This window comes from Globicephala melas, chromosome 5 (genome assembly GCF_963455315.2).
Source record: "Globicephala melas chromosome 5, mGloMel1.2, whole genome shotgun sequence".
In the NCBI taxonomy this organism is placed as follows: Eukaryota; Metazoa; Chordata; class Mammalia; order Artiodactyla; family Delphinidae; genus Globicephala; species Globicephala melas.
The window spans coordinates 72,941,236-72,968,536 of NC_083318.1; the positions used below are offsets into that span (position 1 = coordinate 72,941,236).

Sequence of the window (27,301 nt, forward strand, 5' to 3'; positions counted from 1 at the left end):
AAGTGAGTGAAAGGTGAGAAAATCAATTCATTGACCGGATGCTTTCTTTACTGATGCCAAGCAACTGAATGGGGGATTAAAAAACAAACAAATTGACCACATTTCCCACAGAATAGCCTATATTGTCCGGTTCTTCTGTAACTAAAGAAACAATGCCTGAGTCACAAAGAATGCTTTTTCATAGTCTCCTTTACCCTCAACCATCCTGTATTTGAGTCCTAGATACCATTCCCGTCTAGATGCTACTTGGACTTTTAAATTCTCTGAAGCTAACTATAAGTGTTTGGGGCCTTTTCAGGGAGAATCAGTACCTCTCAGGGGTTGAATCGTTTTTCTGTGATGTTAAAAGGAATTATAATTCCCTGATGGAGTTGGGCTGCTATCCTGCATAGAATCTAAAGAGATCAAAAGAGGGGAACCTCTTCAGGGAGAAGACTTTAGAACTCAGACACTGACACCACCACCCAATACCACCACATGGGTATCTTTTTAAAATAGAAAAATACGCAGGGAGCAAAGAAAGGAAGTTGCTTGTAGAGTAGCAAAGACGGAAGCGTAAGAAGAGCTCGCATTGGTCATTAATGCTCACGTGGCAGGCATGGTACTGGAGCTGCATGTGATCTCAACTTAGTCCTCCATAAGGCCGATCTCGGAGGTTAGGGCAGCTAAGACACACACTCAGCAAGTGACAGGTCCAGGGTTTGTCTGGTTCTCTGGAGTCCACACTCATGACCATAATGCTACGTGACTTGCACATCCCTGATGACACTTCCGACCTTCACAGGGTTTGTCACGTGGGGTGGGGAGTGAGGGTGGAGGGAGCTTCTACTTTTGATGGTGCCCAGATGTTTTTCTATAAAAACTGCAGCAGCGTCTTGGAGGGAAGGGTTATTCCAAATGCATTTGCAACAGAATCCCTTTGATCCTCTTAATCTATCGTCAATTAGCTCATGAGGCCAAAAAACATTTTTGGCTGACCACTTTAAAGAACGTCTTTGGGACCACTTGTAGTCAGCCCCCTTATGCCTACTCCAGTGGAAAAAAATAGTTGTACATGCTAGAAAGTCTTCAGCATAATTTCAACTGGCCAGAGAAACTACCCAAATATTTCACCCAGAAAAGTTTCATCTATAAAGCAGTTTACTTTGTGGGTTCAGAATCCATCTCAGTCCCCCAGCCTGGCTCTAGTGAATTGTAAAGGCTTGGAGCAACCCGAGACACACCCCAGCAATGCCATCTCCATGGCAGCAAAGGGAGATGCAGAGGAAAAGCAGCCCTGGTCCTAGAATCAGGATGCCTGCATTCCAGGATGGCTGGATCATCTCAGGGAACTTCCTTAACCTCAACGATGCTTAGTTGTCTCATCAATAAGATGGGGATTCACTACATTTGCCATGAGGTTCAAATGAGGTAGTTGACCATCACCATGGCTAATGTTTACAGCATCCTTGCAATGCTCCAAGCATCTACTAAGTGCTTCATATGTATATTTAATTTTTACCCCATGGGGTAGGTACCATGATTAAAAACTGATGTAAGGATGAGAAACTTGGGGCCCAGCTGAAGTAATTAATCTATCCAAAGTTACACAGCTGGTAAGTGATGCGTCAGAACTTGAACTCAGATCTGAGTGACTTCTGAAGCCATGGTTCTAATTGTAACTGCTTCACGATTGGGCTCCGCCTCTCTGCTGCCACCATTTGTATATGAAAGCCTTGGAATTATATGAAAATCCTTGGACTGCCGCATTCCAGTATGAAGCTGTATTATTGTCAAATGGCCTCAGGTTGCATTTGTACAAAATTGATCAAGGAAGTCCCACGATAGGCCTCTCTGAGCATGCCCAGGCGTTCATATACCCTCAGAGAATACTCACTTCCTTAAAGGCAACGTGTGGGGGTCCCATGCATCGTTATATCACATCTATGCCATTGCTTTGCCCAAAGCTGTTAAAGTTTTAACAACTAACTCCAGTTTTATTGTTTCCTGAGGAAACATTAGAATAATGAATGCGTTAGCACTGTTTCCGCAAAAATGTCATGACTTGTTTGAGGTCACAGAGCTTGTTACTGGTAGGACTGAGTTATTTGGGTGAATTACTAGACCTCAGTTTCTTCTACAAAATGGGCAGACTGGGCTGGATCATCTCCACAGCCCCCTTTGGCTCGAAAAAAAACCATGGCTCTGGGCCACGGACTCCACCAGCCAAGAGACATGCTGGATGCAGCGTTCCTGTGCAAACTGGGGAAGGGGCAAGATGGGTAGGAAAGAGGAAAAGAGAAGTAGGAGCTGCAATGTCAAGGTAACAAGGAGCTAAGTGGTGAGGAATGACTGCAGGGAGGAAGCGTGGAAGAAGGTCCAGAGAGAAGGACCCACCACGGAAGCAGAGTTGTGTAGGAGGCGAGGCCCTCATCCACTGACAGATGGCTCAGGTGCCTCCCCAGGCTTCACCCAGGAATGCTATCACCCCTTTCTCAGCTCAGGTAAGGCACTTACCTACTTCTTCAGTGAGGGAGGGAAGGAGGGAGGGAATGTATGGTTTCAACAACTCCATTTCCCTGACCTTAGCCCATCCCTGCTCACAGTGGATGAAGTTTAGTTATTATCAGATGTCATTAAATCAAAGACTCCATCTATTGTAGGTGCACCATTATTTTACAGAAATAGAAAAAAGCAGCACTTCCCATTATCTTTGTATAGTGCCACTTACAAGATGCAGCCTACTCTCATACTAAGTATCTTAGAATTGATGAGTTGTTCTAATAACTACTACTATTACTACTAATAAAACCCATAATTTAAGGGTTTGCTATGTACCAGGAACTGTACTAAATGCTTTATTTAACTGCATTCAATACTCACAATCTGTGAGAGAGGTGTTACTACCCTCATTTATAGATGAGAAAAAGCTCAGAGAGGCTAAGTAACTTGCCCAAGGTTGCTCAGCTGGCAGAGACTGAATAGGAAGCTGAGTCAGCCTGACTCCTGAGCATGTGCCTTTAATCACCAAGTTATCTCACCTCCAACCTTCAAGTGGTGGGCCACTTGATTACGGGTAGAACTGCCAATGAAGGAAGAGGGTGGGGAAGGAGCCACAGGTATTCCCTCGGCCCACTGATCATCAAGAAAGCTCTGGATAGGCAGGAGTTAAACACAGGAGCAGTGGGCTTAGAGGGGCACCAGAGTTCCCAGAGCAAGTTCTATAGGGAACTGAAAGAGAAATAAGAAGGGGGAGGGACACAGACAGACGGTTGGTATCTCAGTGCTGTCACAGGAAGGGGGGTTACTCTAAGACCTATGATTATACCTCAAGGCATGCATGAGCCCTTCCAAGAACCTGACCAGGGACCTAGCCAGTGTGAATTCATGATTCTGTTTGTTTGAAGAGGACTCCTCTAAATGCTTCAGTTTTCTGTATGAACACCAAGGGGGGAAAGCGGGGTGGGTGGTGGTGGTGGGATGAATTGGGAGACTGGGACTGACATATATACACTAATATGTATAAAATAGATAACTAATAAGAACCTGCTGTATAAATAAATAAAATTAAATTTAAAAAAATAAATGCTTCAGTTTTCATAACCCTGGAGCCTCCCCTGGACCCACTCTTGGGGTTTATGAAAGCAGGTGCAGTTCGGGGTAGAGGAAGCTGGAAGAGAGTGGGGTCCACATGGGCCAGGCAAAAGAAGGAATGATGGTCAAGAAGGGGGAAAATAACTAGGAGAAAAGAGGTCTGATTCTCTCGCCTGCAAGTTTTCGTTGGCTTGCAGATAAAGGCCATTTCCTGCCCTTCCAAGGCCAATCCCACAGACTGGCAGTGGGAAATTTCCTGTTTACTTTAATGAAGGGGTTGTGTTCTGATGCCAACCAGTCCGGAGAGCCTGTTCCTCCACGGTGGTCTCCAAAGTGATGACACCCGTGAGGAATGTGGGGAGACTGTAATAGAACTCTTATGTAGAATTTCCTGATCCTTTAACAATATTTTTGTATGTCTTATAATGAATACAGTACTACATGTGCATAATTTATAAATAATCATACGTATGACAGGCATATGAACAAATTTATTGATACAGGTCTGTGATGAAAAAAATTGGAAGATTATCACCTTAGGGAAAAGATATTTCCCCATCCTAAGTTCCCTCTCTTAAAGCTTCTGGGTGACAAGGTCATCAAAAACACCCATCTTGGTTAAATTCACAGGATTGTTCAGTGCTTTGGACCGTGTCTTCCTTACATTTCCTTCAATTTGATAGGAAATTAAAATAATTGCTGTATTTTTCTTTTTCAGCTACTAACCCAGTATCGGGAGTTTTCCAAAGTTATATTCCTCAGAATTTACCTCAAGAACACCTTTGTTTCCACGGAGTCTGGAGGGGGAAGGGAGGAGGACTTGGGATATGGCAACCAGCTGTAACGTGTAAAGTTTATTTAGCTCACGATTCAAACAAACTATAAAAAGTTATGAGGCAAAAGGGAAATTTTGAACTGGCTGCATATTCGATATTAAGGCATTATGGTTGTTCTGGTGTGATATTAGTGTTATGGTTACACTTCTCAAGAATCTTTATCCTTTAGAGGTAAATACTAAAACGTTTCGTATTAGCAGATGAAGTATGATGCTCGAGATGTGCTTCAAAGGAGGATATAGAGGAAAACAGATATCCATGAATTGTTAATTACTGGAGGTGGGTATTAGGGTACATGGGGATTCCTTAGACTCTACTTTTGTGCTGAGATTTATCATAAAAATAAAATTAAAAAATCACCAAACATAAAGCAATCAGTGAGGCTTGATATAAAAAAAAATCCCCACTGTCTCTCATCCACCTGACATAATCAGGACACAATTTGCCAAGCACTGAAGTGGTACCTGGAAGCCCTCGGGTTTTGCCTTTTAGACCAGAAAGCAAATGGTTTGGGACTGGTGGTGCGTTTCTGCTGGCAAAAGAGAACTTGCTAATTCTCAAGGAGAAAAATAAGACCATTAAACGGGATCACTATGCTCTTTGGACAAAGAATCATTACAAAGCACCATTTTGATGAGTGAAGTGTAAATAAATCAGGAACATGCGGCTTCAATTTCCTTCCAAATACACAAGTTGTAGATTTAGGGAAAAATGCCCTATTAGACATGTGTGGAGCTGCCACGCTTTGAAAGACATTGAGAGTCACTGAACCCAGATGGGCCCTGGCTTTGCTCCTCTCCATTGGAGTAGGATTTCTCCACCTCACTCCATTTCCTCTGTAAACTCTCTCTCCTTCCTTCTAAGTCCTAATCTAAACTCAACTTCAGATTCTCAAAACATACGATGAGAAAAATCCAGAGATCAGCAGTTTTTTTTTTTCCCGCTTCAATTTTGATGAAAAAGAAACAATTTCTTTGAGACTCAACTTGGAAAGCGTTTCCTGGCAAACCCATAGAATTCGCCCTATTGGTTTAAACTTGGAAAGTGTTGGGAGTCGTTAACACAGTGCAAATGAAGTGGGGAGGAAAAGGATGCTGAGGTCATCCCACTGCACTCCTCTCCCTCAACCCTCTTCCAACTCATTCACACAAGAAAGAATCCAACAGCAACAATCTAGATATGCCTTGTGCCCTTAAAAAAAGATGCCTCCCGGGCTTCCGTGGTGGCGCAGTGGTTGGGAGTCCGCCTGCTGATGCAGGGGACGCGGGTTCGTGCCCCGGTCCGGGAAGATCACACATGCCGCGGAGCGGCTGGGCCCGTGAGCCATGGCCGCTGAGCCTGCGCGTCCGGGGCCTGTGCTCCGCAACAGGAGAGACCACAACAGTGAGAGGCCCGCGTACCGCAAAAAAAAAAAAAAAAAAAAAAAAAAAAAAGCCTCCCCAGGCTGTGTAGTTCATGGCCAAGTCTGGCTGAAGCCAGCAGGGAGGAGGCCAGTGCTGTTGCATGACCTTTACCTAGAGAAGGGGAAATGGAGAAGTCGGACCAGGGCAAACCATCTCCTCATTTAAAAGCCCAGAATGCCCAGCTGGGTGTGATTTAAGGCTCTTTTTGGCCCGTGAACCCCAACAAAGACAGTGGAATTTGTCAGAGGTATGTTTTACAGGTTGCTTCAAGGAAGTTCTGCCAGGGAGGCTATGGGAGGTTGGGCTCCTTGGACCCGAGACATGTGTCCCAGGAACGACACACACAGGGCTGCCTCATAACTCCTGCTGCACCTGGCAGTTTCTCCAGGAGACATTTTTCCACAACCTTAAATGATTCAAGTTGCAAAACTGGAGTTGTTCATTTTAATTTCCCGAGCACAAAACTCTAGGGGGAATAAACCTTCCCTCCTTAGAGCTACTGTTTCTACAGGAGTCAGGGGACAGAGTGTAATTTTTGTCTCCAGATACGGGCATGGATACTGTTCATAGTGATGCCGGTTCCCAACCAAGAATGTTTGGCTGTAAGCTAGAAAGAGAGCCAGCATGCCCTGGCTTTCCGAGAAGCCACACAGCTACAGCAATAGCACCAGTTTCAGGGACCTCTCATCCCCCAGCGACCACACCTAGCTGCCTTATCGATACCTTCATCTCTAAAACAAAGGACAGTTACCTACTTTGAGAAACAGGGCTCCAACTCACTGTATGCCTACTCACTCAAACTTTACACCATGGGCATGAACACAGCATCTACCAAAATAGGACACAAAGTAAGAAATCTTTTCAGGGGCTGTAGGAGCTAGAAATGTGAAAGGCTAAGGAAAGATGACAAAACTTTCAATTTTCTGTCAATGGCTCTTGAGAGTAGGGGCTGGACCATAAAATGCATCTCACCACCCCCCCAAACTCTAAGGTTTTTCCCTGGGATTTTTGCTAAACAAAATATTTAAACAAACGTTACAAAAGCCATGGGAGATCACTGACCACAGAAGCAGCCCTCTCAGTTATTCATGCCCAGTGCTGCTTCCTGCAAAACCTGAGATAGGCCAGCTTGCCAAGGAAGTAGCCAAGACATGAGGCAAATCCATTTCATTTAGTTCAACTTAAGCTTATACCGCACAGAAGCTGGGTGTACAGAAATTAACATCTCTCAAAAAGCTCTCCTTCTAAGGACTCACCAGGCAGAGGAGACGGACAGGAACGCTGCTGGCGATACACAGCACAGGAGACGCACAGAGACGATCTTCCATGGGGGGGAGTCAGAGTGAGTCTGCATCTGAAGCTAAAGGTTCTTAAATGATAGTGCCCATAAGGATCACCTGGGGAGCTTGTTAAGAATGAAAATAGGATGGGCTCCATAAGGATCACCTGGGGAGCTTGTTAAGCATGAAAATAGGATGGGCTCCATAAGAATCACCTGGGGAGCTTGTTAAGAATGAAAATAGGATGGGCTCCATAAGAATCACGCGGGGAGCTTGTTAAGAATGAAAATAGGATGGGCTCCATAAGAATCACGCAGGGAGCTTGTTAAGCATGAAAATAGGATGGGCTCCATAAGGATCACCTGGGGAACTTAAGCATGAAAACGGATGCACCCTCCCCTGCCAAGATTTTTGTTTTAGCGAATTGATTTAGAGCCCAAACATCTGCATTTTAAAAGACAAAGCGGGACCTCGGTTCTTCTGTGGGGGGGGGGTCCTCAGAACCCCCGCTGTTCCAAGGACTTCATTCACCTGTAAGTCTTGTCACGTGTGAGGCTGTAAATAGCCCCAGAACGATGAGAAGGCTGGATCCGTGCTCAGGTCCACTAGACTCAAAGTCTATTTCATAAATTTGCTTGGGGGTCTAGAAAGTTCAAAAAGAGTTTGTGGGGGTCCGGCGGGTGAGGGCTTGTAGAAGAAAGCATTGCCCTTGATCCTTATGGCATGTTTTTTGTAGACCCCGGGAGTAGTCCTAGACTCCCTGTCCCCTAACCTCTGACTGGGACTCCTTTACACCAAATATTCTGGTTTTAGGCTCCTTCCATGGAATTCACTCTCCTCTGGGTCATGGCAACAGGTGTCCACGGAAATGTTTAAAGAAGCAGCTGTCCAGGGTCATAAACTCTTGGCCCTCAAGGCCAAACCGGGCAGAAGCTATCTGCTGGATTGGACATGGTGTTTTTGTTTTATTTTGGGTTTAAATACCTTCAGACATTATATATATATGTATTTTCTCAGCAGTTGTTCAGAGGCCTCACCTCTTCCTCTGGTCTTATACCCGAATGAATCCCATGTTCAGATAACTCCTGCCTGGTTCCTGTAGGCATTTGAGTTTGAGACCTCTAGGTGCCACCTCTTAAGTTTGAATCCGTTTACTGGATTAGCTCCAGTTTTCCAGTGGGGCCCTGAGGGAACAGGACTCAGCCTGAGTCCTGAGACTCTCAGCCTGAGAGAGCCTTAGTGTCAGAGAGAAAGGAAAATCCAGGAGGAGCTCTGCGGCTGGAAGTTCGGGACACAGGGCCAGCCTCACCGGATGCCAAAGCTCAGACGAGGGTGGCAGGGGGAAGCCTGGCTTCTCACGCTTCCCAATGAGTCCCCTCCACCTTCGAGATCCCAGCGGCCTATGGTAGCACCTCATCACCCGATGGCCCCCGCTCTGAGAATGCTGAGCAGACCCACGGTACCACGCACGGCTCTCAGTTGTTTTCCAAACCTTTGCTGACCAACCAAAGGGTTAGCCAACTCCTAGCCCTTTTTACCAGTGCAACTGACCCTGCCTGAAACTGCTTTCTCCCTCCAGTTCTGACTCTGCCTAATTCCTCCCTAATTACTTCAAGATCCGACTCAAACCCCCAACTTCTCCCCAAGCTTTCCCTGATCAATTTCACCGAAATGCACAATCTCCACCTCCTCTCAACCGGTTACCTGCCCTACTGTTTAAAAGACTTATCTTCTTATGCCTTGGATCATTGTTTATATTTCTTATCTGCATAAATGTTGTCTTCTCAATCAGATCCTCGGCTCCTAGAGGGTGGGTAGTGTGACTAATTTTTTATTGCCCGTATTCCTTCCAGCACCTGCCACAGTACCTGCAATGTGTCATTAATTCACCAATTAGTTCATGATCACCAGCAGCATCAGGTAACAGCTGCACAGGATTCTCTTATAAAGCATCCCTAGCAACTGGAAGCTTCCAAGAAAGTTCTGTCAAATCAGTATGGGAACATGGTCTTTGCACTTTTCTGGCGTCACACTTCCTGGATTGCTTCACATTTCAGAAAGAATGGGCAGCTTGCGTTCGCTCAGTTATTCAACAGAAAAGTTGCCTTTGATTCATGTGTGTGCAGAAAAGAAAACGGTAAGCCAGTATGAAGAGCCTTCCTTTAATTAGGCTATAAAACAGAAAGTAACTCAATGGAAAGGCTCCTCATTAGCACCTGTCGTGGGTTGGATGGTGGCCTCAAAAGATATGCCACCCAGAACCTGTGAATGTGACCCTACTTGGATAAAGAGTCTTACAGATGCAATTAAGCTAAGGCTCTCAAGATGAGATCATCCTGGATTATCCAGGTGGGCCCTAACTCCAGTGACAAGTGTCCTTATAAGAAGAGAAGATGTAGAATTAGAGAGCACACACAGTGGAAGGCCATGTGAAGACGGAGGCAGAGACTGGAGGGATGCAGCCACAAGCCAAGGAATGCCGGGAGCCACCAGAAGATGGAAGAGGCAAGGAAGGATTCTCCCCTACCGCCTTCACAGGGTGTGGCCCTATTGACACCTTGATTTCAAACTTCTAGCCTCCAGAACTGTGAGAGAATAAATTTGTGTTGTTTTGTGTATGTAATTTGTTACAGCAGCCCTAGGAAACTAATACAGGAACTAACAAGGATAGCAGATGGGGGCTGGGGGTGGAGGTGGAGGGGTGCCGGTGACAAGGGTGGGGAGGAATGCTTTTGGGCACTAGATTTCATAGGTACCTTCGGCATCCATCAGGAGAGAGGAAAGGGCCTTTTCACCATCCCAATTAATTCTGCCATTGTATATTTTTCTAGAAAAGCTTCCACAATGTCATCATCACCCCGGAGATGCTCACTATTCAGGCTTAAGCTAGGTACTTTCTCTTTGAACCTTCTTATCCAAGGTGGACTGGGGTAACATTCCAATAAGGTAGGACCAGGAAATCCTGAAATGAAGAGTCCTCAAAATGAATGACGTGCCTCCAAAGACCCAGGTCATTCATTCTTTTCTCTACTTATGGAGCATTTATTGAGCATCTACTGTGCTGGGCAAATTGGTTAGTCTGTCTAACTATAACAGAGGCACTGGTTATATCTAAACATGTGGAGGTCTCTATCTAAATCTGACCAGTCAAGCTTTTCTAGTCTGGGCTCTTTGGACTCTGTTTATAGAGTCCTCTTCATTTGCCCACTGACTCTGATTTATACATAAGCCAACTCTTGCTATTTTTACCAGTCTAGTGAGTAAGGAGAACTACATTTTTGTAAGTTCTGCAAACACTGAGGCACACACAGCAGCACCTTTCACCTGATTGCTAGAAGCTGTTCACATCAGTCTGCAATCCTCTTTCGAAGCTTATTAACAAAAAAGAACCAGAAACATATCACTCTAAAGGTTGGAGACATGAGTCATTTCCCCTTACAAAATGGACATAGGTCATGGTGGAAAATGTCTTTCTTTTTTAGAGATGCATAATGAAATATTTAGAGGTAAAATGTTATGATGACTGCAATCTACTCCAAACCACTTCTGTAGAAAAAAATAAAACAAATGAGGCAAAAGTGACAAAATGTTAATCATTAAATCTAGGTGACATGAATATGGGTGTTCACTGCAGCGTTCTTTCTGCTTTCCCATGTATAAAAATTATCAAAAATAAAAACAAAATGGATGTAGAGGTTTTTTTTACCTATAGGGCTATCTTGCCCCTGTACTGATACTCTTTGTGTTTGCAGGTATGGAGACCGACTGTCTCAAAAAAGGATGCTATCTGCTCATAACTAGAAATGCCTGATAGAGACTGCACATCTGTGCATGCAGCCTCTGTTCTTTGGTTCTATTTATGGAAGGAAGAGAAGACACATCTATTGAGAAAAAGCAGAGTACCAAAAAAGAGAAAGCAGTGTTGGCACAGAAGCAGGGAAAAAAACGCCTTGTTGGGAAAGCACTGCATCAATAAGATGGTGGTTTTTTTGTTAAGTCACAGACAGCTAAGCACGCTGCTTTAAACTGCCGGCAGTATGTTTTGTCCAAGTGCATCCAGTGCATGTGGAATTTATTCCTCTAAACCGACATACCAGCCAAGAAACGGACTCAGGTCCCACCCCCGACCATACCCAATACACAAACACAGGCAGGCACGGTGAGAGGGGGACTCACAGTTCTGAGTACAGGAAGTGTAGGTTGCCCACATTGTCAGTGTAGTTGGCAGGGCTGAGCCAAGGCAGGACCAGCAACAGAAGCGCCTTCATTTTCCGATTAGAGGGCAGCTTTTTCCCCAGCCACCTTCTGTCTGTCAGCTGCAGGGGCCCAGCCCAGCCCAGTCCCTTTAAACAACCCTTGCCATGTTCCCACAATCAGTAGATCATAGAGAATCAGACTTAGAGCCCTGAGCTGGAGCTGTGCTGCTAAATCATGGGCTCATAAGAGGTTTGTGTGCTCTGATTCTCAGATGGGGAGAAGTGAGAACGGAGGGACCCACCGTGGTTGGCGAGAGGGCTGAGGCTGAGAGCAGGCAGCAGGGAAAGGGACCTGGGAAAGGGACCTGCCCCTCCTACAGGATGCCGACTGGTTCTTGGGAAGCAGCTGGTACATCTACATCACTGGCTGGGAGCAGATGGGCGGGAAGCTAATCTGTGTTGGAAGAGGGCATGAACATGGCATATTCAGAGCCCACGGTGTGAATAAGCAAATACTCAGAAGCCGTCCTCCAGCTTGTTGGAGGAAGACACTGGATGAAATCAGCATTTCTGGAACACAGCTTGGAGCTCTGAGCTCAATATGAATCTTTGGATACTGTGACACAGGAATGTTAAAGTGAACCAACTCCACTTATACACGTATATTTAGAATATGCATTTAAGGTATTTTACCTGTTGCTGTCCTGACTACGCTGTCAGAGGCAAGAGAAGTGATGGTTTCCTTGTTAAGCTGTAAACTGTCCCTATGTCAGAATAGGCGCTGTCATTCCCTCTGAGACTAATAAAGAGCCTTGACAGACAGACACAAAGTTCTGTCCAAACAGTGTATATCGGCTCCTGATCTATAAGAACAAGTCACTCCATTCATCCTGCATAACCCCTGAATAACTGAATTAGGCTCTGGTACTAGCTGTCGGATTCTGGGCATTTCATTGAAGCTCTGAGCTTCAGTCATCTCATCTTTGAAATGGAGCTAATAATGCCTTACCTACCTGGTTCTGTAGAGGCTGGGCCATAACATCTCTTCCAGCACTGAGATCTGTGATTCTAGACTGTACTGTCTATCTTAACACTAGGGCTACTTTGCATGCCTAAGCTCTGGAATGCCACAGAAGCCCCAGACTCCTCTCCTTCTAGCTCATATTATATTTACGAACATTAAAATCCATTTTGCTAACTGAAGGCCTAAACCTTAATAGAAATGGCTCAAAGGGATGAATGGGTAAAGAAGATGTGGCACATATATACAATGGAATATTACTCAGCCATAAGAAGAAACGAAACTGAGTTAGTTGTAGTGAGGTGGATGGACCTAGAGTCTGTCATACAGAGTGAAGTACGTCAGAAAGAGAAAGACAAATACCGTATGCTAACACATATATATGGAATCTAAGAAAAAAGAAAATGTCATGAAGAACCTAGGGGTAAGACGGGCATAAAGACACAGACCTACTAGAGAATGGACTTGAGGATATGGGGAGGGGGAAGGGTAAGTTGTGACAAAGTGAGACAGTGGCATGGACATATATACACTACCAAACATAAGATAGGTAGCTAATGGGAAGCAGCCGCATAGCACAGGGAGATCAGCTCGGTGCTTTGTGACCACCTAGAGGGGTGGGATAGGGAGGGTGGGAGGGAGGGAGACGCAAGAGGGAAGAGATATGGGAACATATATATATGTATAACTGAGTCACTTTGTTATAAAGCAGAAAGTAATGCACCATTGTAAAGCAGTTATAGTCCAATAAAGATTAAAAAAAAAAAACAAATGGCTCAAAGGGATAGTTACATTAATGACAACCAAGCAATTACAGCAAACTCCACTTCACAGGAAGAAGACCAGACAAAAATCTCCGGGATGAGACCACGTGCAATAAACAGTGTAGTCAGAGGGAATCTGGCATCAGAGATCTGCATTCACCCAAGGCAGGGCTGAAAGAGTTAACTACGGTAGACCCTGAGAATGTACAGATTTAACTCCGACACTTTAGATCTGAAGATAAGCAACCTTGAGAAAGCATGGCATCTATTAATTTATAATTTTTTGAGGTCCTAATTTGAATTCCATTCTCTTTGTCTGGTATGCAAGAGTGAGTCAGATCCAGTGAAGAGCCGTAAAAAGGAAATTAGGTTTGGAATTTAGATGCTGTAGTCAAACAGGCTTGAATCTGAACCTTAGCTCTGCCACGAATGAGCTGTGTGACACTGGGCATGTTGCTTAACCTCTCTGAACTTCCATATCCTCCTCTGTAGAGGAAAGACAATGATAGTATGCTTAACTCACAGTGTTGTTACGAAGGTGGAATGAAATAACGCCTGTAAGAACAAAGGACTCAATGAGTGTTAGCTATTGTTATAAATGCTGTTATTAACAGCCACTAGTAATAGTGGATGAGCCTAGCTGGCAGCTAGCTCAGCATCTATTTTCAAGAGGCTTTGCTATTCTGGTCCTGACCTTTCTTTCCTCCTGCTCTATTAGGGATGTGGCATGTTACAGTCTTTTCCTGAATATAGAGTTTCAGAGTCCTGGGACATACTCTTCTTGAATGTCCAAGATCTACTGTATAGAGCATAACTCATAAACAATATCATATATAACACATACTGTGGGCTTCAGAGTGTACTGGATTGTATTTCTGATAACCTTGGTAAGGTCAGATTGCTTCTCCAAGTCTTTGTGAAAAAAGAAGGATGTCTGCCTTTCACCTCCTTGTATTTCCATAGGATAAGATGCATTAATGGATATATGATGCAATATAAAAATGAAGGTATTGTTTTTTGTTGTTGCTTCTGTCACTCTTGCAGAAACTGCTTGTCTCTTATCCAATATCTAATTTCCTCTTCTTCCTTTTTTTTTTTTTTTTTTGCGGTACGTGGGCCTCTCACTGCCGTGGCCTCTCCCGTTGCGAAGCACAGGCTCCGGACGCGCAGGCTCAGCGGCCATGGCTCACGCGCCCAGCCGCTCCGCGGCATGTGGGATCCTTCCGGACCGGGCACGAACCCGCGTCCCCTGCATCGGCAGGCAGACTCTCAACCACTGCGCCACCAGGGAAGCCCTGCTCTTCTTCCTTTGAACAGCACCCAGGTTTTGTTCGTGGTGGTGATGCACTTCGCCTCTCCTATAGATAGGCAGCCATGTAACATGATACTAGCCAATGAGGTATAAGAAGAAATGACTGGGTTAGGCATCCCAGAAAGCTCTTTAAAGGAGGGAGTCTCAGTTTGTACATTGCATTTTGCCCTTCCTGCCTGTTTCTTTCCGCATGGAACTTGGATGTGATGACGGATTTTGAACAGCCATCTTGCGGCCATGAGGTGACAAACTTGAGGATGAATGCTAATCGAAAATCAGGAGCCTGGATTCCTGACGGCATCATGGCAACATCATACTAGTTGTGGGCCTCCTAGCCCCTGACTTTGTGTTAAATGAGAACAAGAAAACTTTTACATAGTTAGAACAATATAACCTGAATTTTTTATTACCTGCCATCAGATGTAATCCTACCTAATACAATCTTTTGCAAATAAAATCCTACCTTCAAATGCTCATGGATTGCTGTGTAGCTTCCTTGCTAGTAAACAGTCCTAACCCTAATCAATGCACCCAGGCTCTGCCTGCCTGAGTCCTATTTATCCTTAAATGTCAGCTCAGACATCACCCATCACCAATCACCTCCTGTTTTCCTGTCTCTTTTCTCTTCACTAGACAGGGAATTCGTTTAGGGCAGGAGTTCTACTGGTCCTGTTCTCTATTGTATCCTCACCACAGTGCCTAGAATGCAGTAGATGCTCAATAAATATTTGTTGAAGGAAAGAGAATCCAACTCAGTTAAAGAGACCATTTTTTGGACCAATCTTTCTTGATCAGAGGCAAATTAGCAAAAAAGGACTTCATACTTTATGAGGGTGATGGCAGAGATTGAGCATGTATATGGATGGATAATAAAATGTCCAGGAAGAAAGGAAAAAGGTAAGGAAGATTTCTGGAAATAAGTGCCCAGGAGCCTGTGGTTTCTTTAAAGAATTGCTTGGAGCATAATCTGATGGGCACTCAATGGTTCTCTCAGAAAGTAACGCAAAGGCATTGCCCCATCTCTTTTGTGCCCAGGAGAGCTAAAAGAGCAGACCTCAGCCAGGTAGGGCCAGGAGAAAATTGAGTTCATGGTTAGAAAGTCACATGAAGGATGTATGTCAAACACAGTTAGGGTGGAGATGTTGACCCAGGCTGAAATGGCCAACATGACTTGTCACCTGCCCACCTTTCCGTAGGGTAATACTCCCCAGACCTTCACTCTGGCAGTAAAATCTTCCCTGCCCTGTAGGCAGCTAGCTGAGCCTGTGTTTATGGAACACACTCCAGAAAAGGGCCCCTGATAAAAGAAAAGGTCAGGAGAGGTTCCAGGGTAGGCCTTTGGGGAAGAAAGTTCCAGGACATTGGGCTTAAAGTTAATCAAGAAAATAACCCTAGAGAACCTTCAGTCAGGTGTGCTAATGCCATCACGTTTTCATTCAGGGATGTTTTCAAAACACTGAACAATGAGCTCTTTATTCGTGCCAGTAAATGCTGAAGGAGGGTCAACTTCACTATCTCCCATTTTTATTATCTTCCATGAGACAGAAACTCAAGAGCAACGTGACTTGTCCCATGAAAAAATTCAATGTGTATGTGTTTTCAAATTCTCTCTTTTACTTTTCAAAGGTCATTTGCTCAGAGGCAGAAATCATGGCTTATATAGATTTTTCTTTCATTCTGGGCCTGGCCTGTTGTGGATCCTTGATAAATATTATATATGCAGATGATGATATTGCATAAAGTTGTAGCCTTGAGGCTAAGATAACTCCCACTCAGGATCAAGGAAGGAAAAGCTTTGCCTCCATGTGCCCTCTCACTGCTGGTCTGGGTCAAGAGAGATGCACTGAATTGACCCTCTACTGTGCCCTCACCACGTCCACTGCCAACGTCCCTTGGTTGGGGAGGCTGCCATTTGACTCAACAAGCCCATCGCCCTCGTGGGCATTCTTTAGAGTAGACCCATGTGACAGGAGTCTGCTAGCATCTAAGAGGGCAGAAGTCAACAGAATTATCCAGAAAATTCCAAACATTAGCTCACACGCTCAGATCTACTTCCACAGAAGAACCCTCTAGTCGGAAGTCAGAGATAGTTGTCCACGTCATTGCTGGTCCAACTAGGCATGCACACTCACAGTTGGTCCTACACGTTTGACTTCAGGATTTACATTCAACCCAGGGTCTGAAGTAGTAGGATAACAATGTTTACAAATGCCACGAATTCTGCAGAAAAACAGCCAGCATCCCTGGCTCAAGTCTACTGTTATCATTAGCGTGATCCTATGGACAGGCCATGAACAGAGACCTTGGGAAAACAGTTCTCGAACACATGTTCTTTTCTAAAGGGACAATGGAAACATTCTAAATGTGATTCATTTCTGCAAGAGCTTAGTATCCAAGGAGCCAACTGACATAAATACCCATTGTACAGGTGGAGAAACCTACATGCGGAGTTTCTCATGAAGCCCTGAACCGTTAGCTCTCTAGGACCCCCTGGGAGGGCGTGTGTGGGTCCACATCGGTCTCCCAGTGGTTCTCAGCCAGAATTACAGTGAAGTTCTCCATTCTAGGTCGATTCTCAGCCTGCCTAGTTTATATTCATCAAAGCGCCATCAGCCAAAGAATTTTTTTTTTTTTTTTTTTTAGCTGCACCACATTGCATGCGGGACCTTAATTCTCTGATCGGGGATCACACCCATGTCCCCTTCAGTGGAAGCCCAGAATCTTAACCACCGGACCACCAGGGAAGTCCGAAAGAATATTTTTTTTAACTCATTACATTTTAAATACTGAAACCAAGAATGCAAAAGTGATAAATAAATCTGTCTTCTAGTACAAACATATGACCACACTCACACACAAGCAGCCACCAGCCTGGAGGCGTCATACAGGAACGTAAGGCAAACGCTTGCCTTCTGGTAACCTCTGAGTTTTCCTAGTTTAAGGGACTCCAGAGGTAACTAAGTAACTACTTAATTACTTTTGTATTAAGTAACTACTTAATCTAACCTCTCTTCTAAGGGGAGGAAGAGGTAGTCTACCCGCCCAGTCACAGGCCCAAGGCCCAAGAGGGCTCTAGAGTCAGGCTCTGGATTAGTTCCAAATTCTGAATCCTGGCTAATGCTCAGGAAGCCTGAGGGAAGGAAGTGTATATTAAGCATTTGATGACTAACAAATATAACATATATATATTTGCAGTACATGGCCCTCTCACTGGTGTGTGTGGCCTCTCCCGTTGCGGAGCACAGGCTCCGGATGCGCAGGCTCAGCGGCCATGGCTCACGGGCCCAGCCGCTCCGCGGCACGTGGGATCTTCCCGGACCGGGGCACGAACCCGCGTCCCCTGCATCGGCAGGCGGACTCTCAACCACTGCGTCACCAGGGAAGCCCAAATATAACATATTTTTGGAAATGTTGGTTTCAACCTACTTAGGAAGCCCAAGTGTGGAGAGACTCACAGCAAGCATGGGGCCCAACACCTCCCCCATGAGAGTTTCCTCATCGTCGAGGGTGCTGAGGGGGCCTGTGAAGGACTCTGAGGCTGCAGCTCAGAGAGATGATTTCAACTAGCTTTGGGTTCTTTCCTCACCGTTGTCTTTCACATGTGCATCTCGTTATCAGCTGAGTGTTCAGCAGGTCTTTTCCCCAGGCTTCCTTGAGGTGTGTGGGTCACACGGCCTGCGTGGGCAGGGGAACAAAATTCCCACTCTGGGCAGCTGAGGTGCACTTGTGTCATCTCTCTTCTGCACCCCAGAGCACACCCCGCCTCCCGCCTCTTCCCAGCCCTTCCCCTGCACCACTTCTGCTCCGGCCTTGCTCCCAGATCCAGGTGCTATCTTATCCCAATTTTTAGGGATATTCTTGGCCCCAAATCAGTTCTTGATCAGGGGCTGAGGAAGGACTGCTGTGTTTCCACTTTCTCTCCAGAGAGTGCTCCTATTTCTTTCCTTGTCTCTCTCCTCTCTACCCTTCCCCCCTGCAAAACTCCAGCAGTGGGCAGAATAATGACCACCATCCCCCCCAAAAGATGTCCACCTACTCATCCTCAGAACATGTGAATATGTTACCTCACATGGCAAAAGGGATTTGCAGATGTGACTAAGTTAAATCTTTTTTTTTTTTTTTTAGCGGTACACGGGCCTCTCACTGCTGTGGCCTCTCCCGCCGCGGAGCACAGGCTCCGGACGTGCAGGCTCAGCGGCCATGGCTCACGGGTCCAGCCGCTCCGCGGCACGTGGGATCTTCCCAGACCAGGGCACGAACCCACGTCCCCTGCATCGGCAGGCGGACTCTCAACCACTGAGCCACCAGGGAAGCCCTAAGTTAAATCTTGAGATGAGGAAAGGAGCCTGAATTATCCAGGTGGATTCACTGACTGGATCCCAGTGTCCTTATACAAGAAAGGCAGGAGGATTAGAGTCATAGAAAGAGATGTGGTGATGGAAGGAGAGGAGAGAGACAGAGAAAAAGAAGGGAAAGGTGGGAGAAGAGAGAGAGAGATTTTACGCTGTTGGCTTTGAAGATGGAGAAAGAGGCCACAGGCCAAGGAACGCAGGTGGCCTCTGGAAGCTGGAGGCCGTAAGGAAAGGGATTCTCCTCTAGAGCCAAAAGGAACTAACCTCCCAATACCTTGATGTTAGTGAGACCCGTGTTGGACTTTGAATCCTCGGAACTGGAAGATAACACACTTGCACTGTTTTAAGCTACTAAGTTTGTGATCGTTTGTTAAAACAGCAATAGGAAACGAATACACCTCCCCAAACAAATATATAGATGGCAAACATCGGGAACACAGGAAGGTGGGAGGGAGGTCTACCAGAGCCTTTCTCTTCCTCATCTCCTCACTTCCCCTACCCAGCGTGACCTCAGTCTTGGCTCTGGTCCCCCATCAGCATCTGTCTGCATCTAACCTCTGACCCCAGACCAACTCCCCCTCCAGACAATGCCTCTCCTACCTGGGTAAAACTTGCAGCAAAAGTCACACATCGACTCCCTTACCCCTTCTCCTCTGGCCACACTTCCTTCCGGGCAATCAGAGAAGAGCCACATCCTAGTTTACACACCAACAATCACAGAGGGTCAGAGGCAGCCCAGAAACCTGAGATAGATGCATGTGGTGCAACATCTTAGGGGAGAAGAGTGAATGCACTGACGTAATTATACGGAAAACATGTGTGAAGCATTACACCCAGGCCATTGCTTTGGATGCAAACTTCCATGTTAGAGATTCTGTGTGTGCCCAAAGACAGACACAGATTCATGACTTAAGGAATGTGACCTTTAAAAAAAACACCTGCACCTGCCTCTTGCCCTTGTTACAACAGGAACCAAGATAAATACCAGCTTCCAAATTTCCTCTTACAAAATAACTGTGGTATTATTGTTCACGCTTTATTAAGCACCTTAAACGCTCTAAGAGAGTAACTCCTATACCCAAGACCCAGGGGTGCCCCTGGGCCGTCCACACGAGGAACATTCAGGACCATGACAATGTGAGTGGACGAAGTAAGAGGCGGACAGGTGGAGTGGGTGATGTTGGCCACCAGCAGGAGCGGTCAGACCAGTGTTCTACCACCAGTGTGTGTACCTTGGCTGAAAGATTTGCAGAACAAATCGCTTGAAGGACAAAAGGTTTCTAAATTTCTCCTTTTAAAAACTTAGTTGAAAATACCTCACATCTCCTCAAAGGACAGTTGGATGTTGCCAATTCTCATACAGAGAAAATTCTAATAATCATGGGCCAAAGTGGGAGACATTTTTTCCTTACATAAAAAGATAAGCAGGGCTTCCCTGGGGGCGCAGTGGTTGAGAGTCTGCCTGTCAATGCAGGGGACGCGGGTTCGTGCCCCGGTCCGGGAAGATCCCACGTGCCGTGGAGTGGCTAGGCCCATGAGCCATGGTTGCTGAGCCTGTGCGTCCGGAGCCTGTGCTCCGTAACGGGAGAGGCCACAACGGTGAGAGGCCCGCGTACTGCAAAAAAAAAAAAAAAAAAAAAAGATAAGCAGACTTACCTGGTGGTGCAGTGGTTAAGAATCCACCTGCCAATGCAGGGGCCATGGGTTTGAGCCCTGGTCCAGGAGCATCCCACATACCATGGAGCAACTATGCCCGTGCACCACAACTATTGAGCCTGGGGTCTAGAGCCCACGAGCCACAACTACTGACCCACGTGCCACAACTACTGAAGTCCACATGCCTACAGCCCGTGTTCCAAAGCAAGAGAAGTCACTAAAATAAGAAGCCCGCGCACCGTAACGAAGAGTGCCTCCACTCAGGGCAGACAGCAGAAGGAAGAAGAACTACAATCCTGCAGCCTGTGGAACAAAAACCACATTCACAGAAAGATAGACAAGATGAAAAGGCAGAGGGGTATGTACCAGATGAAGGAACAAGATAAAACCCCAGAAAAAAAACTAAATGAAGTGGAGATAGGAAACCTTCCAGAAAAAGAATTCAGAATAATGATAGTGAAGATGATCCAGGACTTTGGGAAAAAAATGGCGGCAAAGATTGAGAAGATGCAAGAAATGTTTAACAAAGATCTAGAAGAATTAAAGAACAAACAAACAGAGATGAACAACACAAAAACTGAAATGAAAAATACACTAGAAGTAATCAATAGCAGAAGAACTGAGGCAGAAGAACGGATAAGTGACCTGGAAGACAGAACAGTGGAATTCACTGCTGTGGCACAGAATAAAGAAAAAAGAATGAACAGAAATGAAGACAGCCTAAAAGACCTCTGGGACAGCATTAAACACAACAATATTTGCATTATAGGAGTCCCAGAAGGAGAAGAGACAGAGAAAGGACCCGAGAAAATATTTGAAGAGATTATACTTGAAAAGTTCCCTAACATGGCAAAGGAAATAGCCACACAAGTCCAGGAAGTGCAGAGAGTCCCATACAGGATAAACCCAAGGAGAAACACACCGAGACACATAGTAATCAAACTGGCAAAAATTAAAGACAAAGAAAAATTATTGAAAGCAGCAAGGGAAAAATGACAACATACAAGGGAACTCCCATAAGGTTAACAGCTGATTTCTCAGCAGAAACTCTACAAGCCAGAAGGGAGTGGCATGATGTACTTAAAGAGATGAAAGGGAAGAACGTACAATCAAGATTACTCTACCCGGCAAGGATCTCATTCAGATTCGATGGAGAAATCAAAAGCTTTGCAGACAAGCAAAAGCTAAGAGAATTCAGCACCACCAAACCAGCTGTACAACAAATGCTAAAGGAACTTCTCTAAGTGGGAAACACAAGAGAAGAAAAGGACCTACAGAAACAAACCCAAAACAATTAAGAAAAGGGTAATAGGAACATATATATCGATACTTACCTTAAATGTGAATGGATTAAATGCTCCAAACAAACGACAGAGGCTCGCTGAATGGATACAAAAACAAGACCCATATATATGCTGTCTACAAGAGACGCACTTCAGACCTAGGGACACATTCAGACTGAAAGTGAGGGGATGGAAAAAGATATTCCATGCAAATGGTAATCAAAAGAAAGCTGGAGTAGCAATACTCATATCAGATAAAATAGACTTTAAAATAAAGAATGTTACAAGAGACAAAGAAAGACACTACATAATGATCAAGGGATCAACCCAAGAAGGAGATATAACAATTATAAATATATATGCACCCAAAATAGGAGCACCTCAATACATAAGGCAACTGCTAACAGCTATAAAAGAGGAAATCGACAGTAACACAATACTACTGGGGGACTTTCACAGCTCACTTACACCAATGGACAGATCATCCAAACAGAAAATTAATAAGGAAAGACAAGCTTTAAATGACACAATAGACCAGATAGATTTAATTGATATTTATAGGACATTCCATCCAAAAACAGCAGATTATACTTTCTTCTCAAGTGTGCACGGAACATTCTCGAGGATAGATCACATCTTGGGTCACAAGTCAAGCCTCGGTAAACTTAAGAAAATTGAAATCATGTCAAGTATCTTTTCTGACCACAACGCTATGAGATTAGAAATCAATTACAGGGAAAAAAAACGTAAAAAACACAAACACATGGAGGCTAAACAATGTTACTAAATAACCAAGAGATCACTGAAGAAATCAAAGAGGAAATAAAAAAATACCTAGAGACAAATGATAATGAAAAGATGACAATCCAAAACCTATGGGATACAGCAAAAGCAGTTCTAAGAGGGAAGTTTACAGCTATACAATCCTACCTCAAGAAACAAGAAAAATCTCAAATAAACAATCTAACCTTACACTTAAAGGAACTAGAGAAAGAAGAACAAACAAAACCTAAAGTTAGCAGAAGGAAAGAAATCATAAAGATCAGAGCAGAAATAAATGAAATAGAAACAAAGAAAACAATAGCAAAGTCAATAAAAGTAAAAGCTGGTTCTTTGAGAAGATAAACCATTAGCCAGACTCATCAAGAAAAAGAGGGAGAGGACTCAAATCAATAAAATTAGAAATGAAAAAGGACAGACAGACACAGTAGAAATACAAAGCATCCTAAGAGACTACTAGAAGCAACTCTATGCCTATAAAATGAACAACCTGGAAGTAATGGGCAAATTCTTCGAAGGGTATAACTTTCCAAGACTGAACCAAGAAGAAATAGAAAATATGAACAGACCAAACACAAGTAATGAAATTGAAAGTGTGATTAAAAATCTTCCAACAAACAAAAGTCCAGGACCAGATAGCTTCACAGGTGAAGTCCATCAAACGTTTAGAGGAGAGCTAACACCCATCCTTCTCAAACTCTTCCAAAAGATTGCAGAGGAAGGAACACTCCCAAACTAATTCTATGAGGTACCAAAACCAGACAAAGGTACTACAAAAAAAGAAAATTACAGACCAAAATCACTGATACTATAGATGCAAAAATCCTCAACAAAATACTAGCAAACAGAATCCAACAACGCATTAAAATGATCATACACCATGATCAAGTGGGATTTATCCCAGGGATGCAAGGATTCTTCAATATACGCAAATCAATCAATGTGATATACCACAGTAACAAATTGAAAAATAAAAACCATATGTTCAACTCAATAGATGCAGAAAAACTTTTGACAAAATTCAACACCCATTTCTGATAAAAACTCTCCAGAAAGTGGGCATAGAGGGACCCTACCTCAACATAATAAAGGCCATATACGACAAACCCACAGCAAACATCATTCTCAATGGTGAAAACTTGAAAGCATTTCCTCTAAGATCAGGAACAAGACAAGGATGTCCACTCTCGCCACTATTATTCAACATAGTTTTGGAAGTCCTAGCCACAGCAACCAGAGAAGAAAAAGAAATAAAAGGAATACACATTGGAAAAGAAGAAGTAAAACTGTCACTGTTTGCAGATGACATGATACTATACATAGAGAATCCTAAAGATGCCACCAGAAAACTACTAGAGTTAATCAATGAATTTGCTAAAGTTGCAGGATACAAACTTAATGCACAGAAATCTCTTGCATTCCTATACACTAATGACGAAAATTCTGAAAGAGAAATTAAGAAAACACTCCCATTTACCACTGCAACAAAAAGAATAAAATACCTAGGAATAAACCTACCTAGGGAGACAAAAGACCTATATGCAGAAAACTATAAGACACTGTTGAAAGAAATTAAAGATGATACCAACAGATGGAGAGATATAGTATGTTCTTGGATTGGAAGAATCAATATTGTGAAAATGACTATACTACCCAAAGCAATCTACAGATTCAATGCAATCCCTATCAAATAACCAAAGGCATTTTTTACAGAACTAGAACAAAAAATCTTTAAATTTGTATGGAGACACAAAAGACCCCGAACAGCCAAAGCAGTATTGAGGGAAGAAAACGGAGCTGGAGGAATCAGACTCCCTGACTTCAGACTATACTACAAAGCCAGAGTAATCAAGACAATATGATACCGGCACAAAAACAGAAATATAGATCAATGGAACAGGATGGAAAGCCTAGAGATAAACCCACACACATATGGTCAACTAATCTATGACAAAGGAGGCAAGGATATACAATGGAGAAAAGACAGCCTCTTCAATAAGTGGTGCTGGGAAAACTGGACAGCTACATGTAAAAGAATGAAATTAGAACACTCCCTAACACCATACACAAAAATAAACTCAAAATGGATTAAAGACATAAATGTAAGACCAGACACTATAAAACTCTTAGAGGAAAACATAGGAAGAACACTCTATGACATAAATCACAGCAAGATCTTTTTTGACCCACCTCCTAAAGTAATGGAAATAAGAACAAAAATAAACAAATGGGACCTAATGAAACTTCAAAGCTTTTGCACAGCAAAGGAAACCATAAACAAGACCAAAAGACAACCCTCAGAATGGGAGAAAATATTTGCAAATGATTCAATGGACATAGGATTAATCTCCAAAATATATAAACAGCTCATGCAGCTCAATATTAAAAAAACAAACCACCCAATCCAAAAATGGGCAGAAGACCTAAATAGACATTTCTCCAAAGAAGACATACAGAAGGCCAAGAAGCACATGAAAAGCTGTTCAACATCACTAATTATTAAGGAAATGCAAATCAAAGCTACATGAGGTATCACCTCACACCAGTTAGAATGGGCATCATCAGAAAAATCTACAAACAACAAATGCTAGAGAGGGTGTGGAGAAAAGGGAACCCTCTTGCACTGTTGGTGGGAATGTAAATTGATACAGCCACTATGGAGAACAGTATGGAGGTTCCTTAAAAAACTAAAAATAGAATTACCATATGACCCAGCAATCCCACTACTGGGCATATACCCAGAGAAAACCATAATTCAAAAAGACACATGCACCTCAGTGTTAATTGCAGCACTATTTACAATAGCCAGGTCATGGAAGCAGCCTAAATGCCCATCGACAGATGAATGGATAAAGAAGATGTGGTACATATATACAATGGAATATCACTCAGCCACAAAAAGGAACGAGATTGGGTCATTTGCAGAGACGTGGATGAATCTAGAGACTGTCATACAGAGTGAAGTAAGTCAGAAAGAGAAAAATATCGCATATTAATGCATATATGTGGAATCTAGGAAAATGGTACAGATGAACCCGTTTGCAGGGCAGAAATTGAGACATAGATGTAGAGAACAAATGTATGGAAACCAAGGGGGGAAAAGCAGCGGGGGTGGTGGTAGTGGTGGTGAGATGAATTGGGAGATTGGGATTGACATGTATACCCTGATGTGTATAAAATGGATGACTAATAAGAACCTGCTGAATAAAAAAATAAATAAAAGAAAAATTAAAAAAAAGAGTAGCCCCTGCTCACCACAACTAGAGAAAGCCCACACGCAGCAATGAAGACCCAGCACAGCCAATAAATAAATAAATAAATAATATAAATAAATTTAACAACAACAGAAAAGGTAAGCAATGCCCTCCAGGAAATCTTTTTGGGGATCAGGAGCCTCAGAGAAAGCTGCCCATCAGATTTTCCAGTATCTTTCACATTTCAAATGGACACAAATGAACTAAGCCAATCACAAAAGTACAGGCGTTGAATGATGCTTCTTATATGAGGTTCCTAGAGCAGTCAAATTCACGGAGACAGAAACTATTGTAGAATGGCGATCGCTAGCGGCTGGAGAGGAGGGAATGGGAGTTTTTTTGTTTGTTTGTTTGTTTGTTTTAATGGGTATGAAGTTTTCGTTCTAGAGGATGAAAAAAGTTCTGGAGATGGATGGATGGTAGTGGTGGATGCACAACTATATGAATATACTTAATGCCACTGAACTGTATACTGAAAATGGTAAATTTTATGTGATGTATATTTTAACAAAAAAACCCAGTCCTATAAACACACACGCGCAACTCACACCCCACAACTCTACCGCATACTGTTTCCTCACCCTGAACCACAGCCATTAATACCTAAGACCTTTCTTATTTTGAATGACTCCTTGCATTGGTTGCAAAGCAGAAGGCAGAGAAACAAGCATCTCGGGAAGCAGCCGGGCCCTGGAACACCCCACCCTTCCAGTGGCCGCCCTGAGGGCGGGACTTCACTGGATTGGCCAAGGAGAAGCCCCTCCCTACCTCATTTGAAAGTGATGGTCAAGATCGCAGCGCGGCAGGACCTGCGCGCAGTGCTCTGTGAACGGGCAGGTCACCAGCAGCTTGTTGAGGAGCTTGTTGACCAGGATGCTCGATTTCTTGCAGTGCTGCAGGATCACAGGCTTGCGATCCACAGGGCAGAAGTCCTTTTCCACCAGGAAGTTGGTGAGGCAGGGTGTGCAGTAGGTGTGTCCGCAGGGAGTGTCCAGAGGGTCCAGCAGAGCTTGCAGGCAGATGTGGCAAATGAGGTCATCGTCCACTTCTTCCGTGTAGGTGTAGAAGTGGTTTTCCTCAGGGGCGTGGGCTTGGCCGCACACCACACACAGGGGGGCAGGGATGGCATCTGGGTCCTTAGCAGGGTCCAGCTGGTTCATGGTTGACTGGGAGGGGGCAGGGCAGTGTGACAGGAAACCGACCCAGGAAAACGATGTATCCTCCGGAGAGAATCAAGATCTTCTAGGAGCCATCCACAAACCTAAAAGAGAACAAGACTGCTTATCTTGGTTATAGATGGGAGGCAGTGCTGCCAGGGGACAGAGCTGGGCCGTGACTCAGAAGGCCAGGGCTGAGTGCCCACTCAGGTGACCGACATGACCTGGGGCCAGCAGCCTTGCCTCCTTACGCCTCAGTTTAACCACCTATCCCAGCAGGAATAATATTTCCCTTTAATGTCCTCATGTTGGTGTCGTGAAAATTATTGGGGTAAGATCTGGGAAATGCCCAGAAATACACCCTATGAAATGTAATTTGTTAACAAAATAGCCCAGTGATTTATAAAACTCTCTGTCAGAGCAGGACAAGAAGA

The 27,301-nt window shown here is 44.2% G+C and overlaps 1 protein-coding gene across 4 annotated transcripts in view; it reads right to left on the minus strand.

The window, feature by feature from the left end:
- The window catches only part of LNX1 (ligand of numb-protein X 1), a 124,451-nt gene extending 97,566 nt beyond the window's left edge, over nt 1-26,885 (minus strand). For 2 of the 4 annotated variants that reach the window (XM_060299330.2, XM_030880536.2), the window contains exon 1: nt 26,479-26,885. In XM_060299330.2, coding sequence (XP_060155313.1) covers nt 26,479-26,870 — 392 coding nt within the window. In that variant the 5' untranslated portion in view covers nt 26,871-26,885. Of the gene's footprint in view, nt 1-11,268; nt 11,638-26,478 lie in introns of those variants that run through there. The other 2 variants (XM_060299331.1, XM_030880538.2) reach the window with 2 other exon arrangements.
- Between the last annotated feature and the right edge of the window lie 416 nt (nt 26,886-27,301).